Raw genomic sequence first — 7,170 nt, 5'->3', positions numbered from 1 at the left:
AGCTGACTCGCTGACATCCAATCCTACAAGGTCAGATGTGGCCCCGCCTCTTTGGAGTCCGCGAGTTATAAAACGGCGAAAGTCCACTGCATTAATGTATGATTGTCCCAACTGTTATTTGCATAAATAGAGATGCTGGTATGCGCACAGGTCATAGAATGAGCAGTTTATAATACCCTGTCACGCAGCCTAACATGATTCATCACACAAAAACACCGCCTATTATTAAGAAGTCCGCAGCAGAACCTGCTCCCAAGTCCTGGTCGTGTTCAATAATAGATCACACCAAGCCGGTGGAGGCTGAATAATTGACAGGACTGCAATTTGTAGGAAAAAACACACTGGCGAGCACCCAGGTAAGACGTTGTCACCCTCGAGACTTCAGTGGGCAGAAGGCTTTTCAATTACACCAGGCACGTGGGCATGATGAGAATATGCCTATTAGTGGTGTGTGTGTCTCGCTGAATGTTACGTCATCTTCAGAACCAAATGAAGAAATTGAGAACACGGCGCATATCACCAGAACAATAAAAAAAGCACATGCATGAACACGGACTACGGTGTTATCTGATTAATGAACATTATTTGTTCTGTAGCCTATGCTTTCTTCAGAATCAGTCTGGACTGATTCTTCATCCCTATGACTACAAGTAGCCTATTTCATAACAGCGAACCACGGATGAAAACGTTTAACGAGATGCCAGAATCGCGGGCGCGCTCTGAAAACGCCCTTGATGCCTGGATACTGTTGCTATGGTAATACTATGACAACGCCTTATCGTATCTCCATGGTGATGCTAGAAGCCTGGTGGGAAGGAGCTTGTTATTGATGGATGGGCAGCGTTAATCCGTGGGTTTGTTTAGAAGCTAATTTACCGGAGATGTAACATAATTCAGACATAACAAACTCGGTAGACTGACCAGGAACCGTTGAAAGGGTCAACTGTAGCGGTGTTATGCTCACCGGTAGAAAACATGATCCACAGACCATGTGAGATATTAAAAACTGTCAGCAAATAGAGCTACAGTTGCCAAGTCTGAATGTCAAGACACTGAGACGAGTTTTAATCATTTACTCCAGGTAAACACGGCTTTGATGATGCACATTTTTGAAAACAGGCCTATTATGGTATGCATTCTAAGCAGGTCTCATCAAGGACGCCATTTGAAAGAGGTTAACTCGGGCTGCGTTGTCAATTTTTAAGTGAATAATCTTTGAAGGGTCTCTGTGAACCTTGTGCAAGCCCGAAATGAACTTATCTGGCCTTGAGCTATAATAGGAAACACAAGAGATCACAAACACATGCATTACTTTAGCCTAGCTACATCTTAGCATTCCAGAGCTTATCCAGAGCGACTTAGCGTAAGTACAGGGACATTCCCCACAGGCAAGTCGGGTGTAGTGCCTTGCCCAAGGACACAACGTCATTTGCACCACTGGAAATCGAACCGGCAACCTTATGATGGTTAGTCCGATTCCCTAACCACTCAGCCATCTGACCCCTCAGACATTTAGCATTTGTATTCCTGTAGGCCTAGGCTACATGTCATTTTATAATAATAGCCTAGGGTTTGTAAGTGTATGCCTACTATGTACACACTGCTGTGTACGTGATTACATTTGAAATTAAACATATTGTCACCAGACAACTAGACAACCTCGGGCTATGAGCTGGATGGCTCTATGGTTTTGCTATCATAAACAAAACTGGTGCAGTTATTCACCCGTCCATCTGTCTGTCTCTCTCTCTCTCCCTCCCCCTTATCTCACTCTCTCTCCCAGAGACACACCCGCTTTGGGAGGAAACAAGACCGTTTTTTTCTTTGTTTTTATTATTATTAATGTGAATACAAGACTAACCTTGAGCACACAACCTCGGGACCCGTCCCTTTAGCAATGTTGTAAAGAAACCCATGGATTTATCATATGGGTTTCTTTACAACATTGAGGCCTGTCTCTCTTTGTGACTGTTTAGCCGTAATAATAGGCTAATATGTGAATGTCATGTACGCACTCAAACACAGTTTTACCAACTAACAACATAAGTCATCTGTAACTACAACGACTTTCTTGCTCTGAAAGTTAATGCCGTTTTTGCAGCTATTCCCCTCCGTCAGAGTTTAACGGCCCCCATCCAGACAATACATCGTCACATTGGTACTTGGCCAGAACAGCACTCTTCAATTACTGGACAGCCATTTGCAGAATTTGATTGATGCGGGGTCTAAGTGAACAGTGCCTTGAGCTGTGACTCCCACACACTCACCCGCACGCACGCACACACAGAGAAAGAGAGCGATGGATGAGGTTACTAAAATAAGAACGTAAGTACACTTATAGTCACAAAAGAGAGCAATGATTACTTTTCCCCCTCATATAAAATATCAGTGCCAATCCAGACAAGTTATTTCTACATGTAACACAAATGCTAAGACCTTTTCTGCTTCTCTCCGCTTCGCACATGAAATCACTGCCGTACAACATTTGTAGTTTTACTCAACACAAGCAGAGGACAGCTCGTTTTTTTTCTTCTTCTTCTTGGTGAGATGAGAGAGGGCGGGGTATAGTTTGCAGTGTGATTGCTATCTTCCTTGTCCATCTCTGGGTTGCAGCAGACAAATAGAGGGCTTTTTTTCTCCCGACGAACGATGGACATATTCTGCTCTCAAATCAATTTCAGCTCAGTAACCAGGTAAACCCGTGTCTCACGCGGGCTCCGCTGAGACCTCTGTTCAGACAGCGATATTGACATGTGCGAGGAGGTTCCGTGTTTTACGTTTTGGTGTGTTTTTCGTAGAATCTGAGGGATGGCCTCGCGGACCGGCCATTGGAATCGTCAACAGAGGTAGAGTGTCGTTTCACGCGCTCGCACAGCCGTCGATGTTGCTGGCGTCTGCACAATGAGCGTAGCTCTGCAAGACCTGCGGAACAACGTAGGTATCTGAAGGAATAGCGTATCCTAATTCCCCGATTCGAAATCGTCTCATATGTGCATTACCTACATAGAAAACACAGAGCATTGTGCCACATTGGATTTATTTGTGTTTTTTTAGCAGCGTCCAACATCTGCCTTGTGATCATTTAGCAGAATTATTCTCTTACTCGCGTTTAATATCGTCTGATCTCACGGCACAGGTTGTGAACATCTATGTTGTTAATTCTCCATCACGGAGCTCTTCTCATTATGATGTCAATCAGTTCATGAGTCTAAGCAAGTCATTTAGGATTTGCCATTTAGACAGAGTTTGAATCTTAAAATGTGTCACCTTGATTTCCAGGTTGAAAAACGAGTTTGTCGTTTTTAGTGTTAGGCTTCATTACACACTTCACAGAATAGTTCATCAGATGTAACCCGATGTCCTGTCGCTGCAGAATTTAGACCTAGTTTGATCTAGTCGATTGCTCGCTCCGCTTCCGGTGTGTGTATTTCTATACCCATGTGAAGTAGCCTAATATGATTTAACGAAGGGTAGCTACTTATGTCTCGAGCAAGGGTCCTCTTACAGGTCTTGTTTCTATTGTTGAGCAACTGGGTGTGTCAAAGCAAGCAAATCTGGAACCGTTTCTAGTGACGGTGGTCCTTGTCGACCAGCGAAAGGCCACGGACTGTAGAGCACGGTTTCCTTGACAACCATACAGCCGATGTTCTAACGTTTTGTCCTCATGAATTGTCATTGCCTGTTTTACTGCGCCTGAGCACATGAAGGCTATGGTTACGGTCAGTCCTATAGTTTTACGCTACGGTTGGACAATCTGACAAAGTCAAACAATTTCACATGACACCAGCTGTACAGGTACACGTCATATAATAAATGCCAGCAGTTGTGTATGTTGGACTCTTGTTGAACAAGCTCAACCTGTTGTTGAACAACGTTGCCATTTCCTCGTGTCTTAAATTAAACATAGATTGCTTGTGGCAGAGATCGTCATGTAAAAAAAATAGGGTTTAGGCTTGCTAGTCAGCTGTATGTAAGCATGCCCTTAGAAGGACCAGTGGCGCTGGTGAAGCAGCTTGGCTGTCATCGTCCAGTATGCTAATGTACATTAGTCCTTTGTTATCCCTGAAGCATTGCTGCATATCTGGCTAATGGTCATGATCATTAATAACAGCGACTGTAAGAAGCGCGCCAGCAGAACCGCAAATCCTCTGGATGCAAGGGGGCGTGGCTGCAAACCACTCTGAGGGGAATGTCACACTCTCTTGATGATGATGGTAGTGTAGGGGGGAGAGGTGGTAGTGTAGTGGGGTAGAGGGGGCGGGGGGGAGCAGCCCTGTGTGGGACCCAGGCTGACCTCTGCCCCGGCCGGCCCGGGGACCGGCCGCGTATCCTGCCTCAGGGCGGTGAGGCCCTTCCTGTCGCACAGACCCTGTCTCTGTCTACCCTGCCTCTGCTGCCTCCCTGCCCCTCCACGGGCAGTTCAACTCCCGTTCACCTCGGCTAGCAGGGCTAGAGTACTGGAGGGTTGAAGGGCTGCAGGAGGGCTGCAAGAGGGCTGGAGGAGGGCTGCAGGAGAGCTGGAGGAGAGCTGCAGGAGAGCTGGAGGAGGGCTGCAGGAGAGCTGGAGGACGGCTGGAGGACGGCTGCAGGAGGACTGGAGGAGGGCTGCAGGAGGGCTGGAGGAGGGCTGCAGGAGGGCTGGAGGAGGGCTGCAGGAGAGCAGGAGGAGGGCTGGAGGAGGGCTGCAGGAGGGCTGGAGGAGGGCTGCAGGAGAGCAGGAGGAGGGCTGGAGGAGGGCTGCAGGAGGGCTGCAGGAGAGCTGGAGGACGGCTGCAGGAGGGCTGCAGGAGGGCTGGAGGAGGGCTGCAGGAGGGCTGGAGGAGGGCTGGAGGGAGGCTGCAGGCGGGCTGGAGGAGGGCTGGAGAGCTGGAAGGCTGGAGGAGGGCTGGAGGACGGCTGCAGGAGGGCTGGAGGAGGGCTGGAGGAGGGCTGGAGGAGGGCTGCAGGAGGGCTGCAGGAGGGAAAAGGGCTGGATGTGAGGTCCAGCTGGCTTCTCTGTATGAAGCAGAAGCTTTCTGCTCGGACGATAATGTTCTGTTTCTGACTTGACGTTGGCTGAATAGATGGCTTCTTTTCTAACGGGCTGGTGTTGGGTTGACTTTGTAGGGCTCTGTCAGTTATGAAGACTGTCCCAGGAATGGAGAGACACTCTTCCTCCCATGGTTTTTATTTACATCCTCCCACACATTTCACTTCCATTCCTCCTCCTGCCCCCTGGAACTGGGAACTGTGCTTTACACCTCGGTCACTGTTCTCTCTTGTTCTCTCTCTCTCTCTCTCTCTCCTTCCCTCTCTCTCTCTCTCTCTCTCTCTCTCTCTCTCTCTCTCTCTCTCTCTCTCTCTCTCTCCCTCTGTCTGTCTCTGTCTGTCTGTCTCTCTCTCCCTCTTTCCCTCTGTCTCTGTCTCTCTGTCTCTGTCTCTTTATCTGTCTCTCTTTGTCTCTCTCTCTGTCTCTCTGTCTCTCTTTGTCTCTCTTTGTCTCTCTCTCCCTCTTTCTTTGTCTCTCTCCCTCCTCCCTCTCTCTCCTGCCTCTCCTTCATTCTGCTGTTCTCTTTAATTGATGACGCACGAGGCAGGATGAGTAGAGAGGCAGGATGAGGCAGGATGAGTAGAGAGGCAGGATGAGGCAGGATGAGTAGAGAGGCAGGAGGGCACACTGTGTGTGTGTTTTGAGATTTCGCACACATAAACAGATGTCTGTTTAGAGTGAGGACAGATACTGAGAAAAAGGTTTTTATTCGTCAGTGTGCACATGCAGGGGTTCCTGTGTGTGTGTGTGTGTGTGAGAGAGAGAGAGAGAGAGAGAGAGAGAGAGAGAGAGAGAGAGAGAGAGAGAGAGAGAGAGAGAGAACACGCAGAGGTAGGGAGGCTGATCCATATGCATGTTATTCTTTACTCTTTTTACAGATCCTCCTCCATTAAAACAAGATCATCTGAGTGTTTAGACAGCAGTACCAGTCTAGCAGTGCTTATGTAAGATTTACATAAGCAGACAGAGTTGTTTGTGGCGCATGTTCATTCACAGTCTGGGGAGAGAGCCTGTCAGATGTGCGCTGAAGTGGCTAACTGAATTAGGCCATATTTTGTTGTCAGTGGCAGGGAAGAGAATGTCCCTTTTGTTTTGTTCCCCCGACAACAACAGTACTGGCCTCTGTCCTGCCCATGGAGGGAGCGAGAGAGCGCCCACTGTGGGGGAATGTGTGTCAGTGCACACTTGCTGTCAGTGAATGAGCGAGCGGCTGTTGAAGTGGCATTTAGAGTGAATGGACTGAAGCTGCCACCAATGTTGTGTCTCTTGTCTTCTTGCCCCCTCTCTCTCTCTCTCTCTCTCTCTCTCTCTCTCTCTCTCTCTCTCTCTCTCTCTCTCTCTCTCTCTCTCTCTCTCTCTCTCTCTCTCTCTCTCTCTCTCTCTCTTTCTCTCTCCCCACTCTCTTTCTCTTCCTCTCTCTGTCTCTGTCTCTCCCTCTCTCTCCTCCCCTCTCTCTGGTTGCAATTGGGCGTGCCATCTTTTCTTTTGGGGCTTTCTGTCCCACTCTCTCAGGATAATGCAGACAAAAGCAGCCTTGCCAAAGAAAAGTCAACCTCTCTCTCCCCACGATCTCACCCACTCCCCTCCTCTTCTCTCACCCTCTATGTGCCACAATGGAGAAACCATTTATGTCTGGATCCCAGTCCTGTCAACATTAGCCCTTCTCCCAGTTCTCCTCCAGCATGCTAGAACGCCTGGGTTCTCGAGCTTGCTAGAATGCCTGGGTTCTCGAGCTTGCTAGAATGCCTGGGTTCTCCAGCATGCTAGAATGCCTGGGTTCTCGAGCATGCTAGAATGCCTGGGTTCTCGAGCTTGCTAGAATGCCTGGGTTCTCCAGCATGCTAGAATGCCTGGGTTCTCCAGCATGCTAGAATGCCTGGGTTCTCCAGCTTGCTAGAATGCATTGGTCTAACCCAGCCTCCTTGTCTTACTCCCTACAGCTGTTTCCCAAGGATCCTTTTTCTTCCCATCCCCCACTTTAGCAAACTCGCCTGTCCTAATCCCTCTCAATTTTTTTTCTGAAAAAAGTTTCTAACAAAAAGATTTTAAAAAGGTTAGACTTTTTTTTCGAAATTTTGAAAAAAAGATTTTGAAAAAAAGGTTAGAAAAAAAGTTTTGAAAAAAAAAAACATTGACCAAAA

At 48.0% G+C, this 7,170-nt stretch overlaps 1 protein-coding gene across 1 annotated transcript in view; it reads left to right on the top strand.

Annotated features, from left to right (window-relative positions):
- Positions 1 to 2,555: 2,555 nt before the first annotated feature.
- Positions 2,556 to 7,170, top strand: part of ece2b (endothelin converting enzyme 2b) — a 16,098-nt gene continuing 11,483 nt past the window's right edge. Inside the window, exons 1-2 of the mRNA XM_062472685.1 lie at positions 2,556 to 2,693; positions 2,799 to 2,934. Of these exons, the coding sequence (XP_062328669.1) occupies positions 2,902 to 2,934 (33 nt within the window). The 5' untranslated portion in view covers positions 2,556 to 2,693; positions 2,799 to 2,901. The remainder of the gene's footprint in view (positions 2,694 to 2,798; positions 2,935 to 7,170) is intronic.

This window comes from Osmerus eperlanus, chromosome 11 (assembly GCF_963692335.1).
Source record: "Osmerus eperlanus chromosome 11, fOsmEpe2.1, whole genome shotgun sequence".
NCBI classification, from domain to species: domain Eukaryota; kingdom Metazoa; phylum Chordata; class Actinopteri; order Osmeriformes; family Osmeridae; genus Osmerus; species Osmerus eperlanus.
The sequence above is the reverse complement of the archived record's forward strand: the minus strand, read 5'-3'. Positions and strand labels throughout refer to the sequence as shown.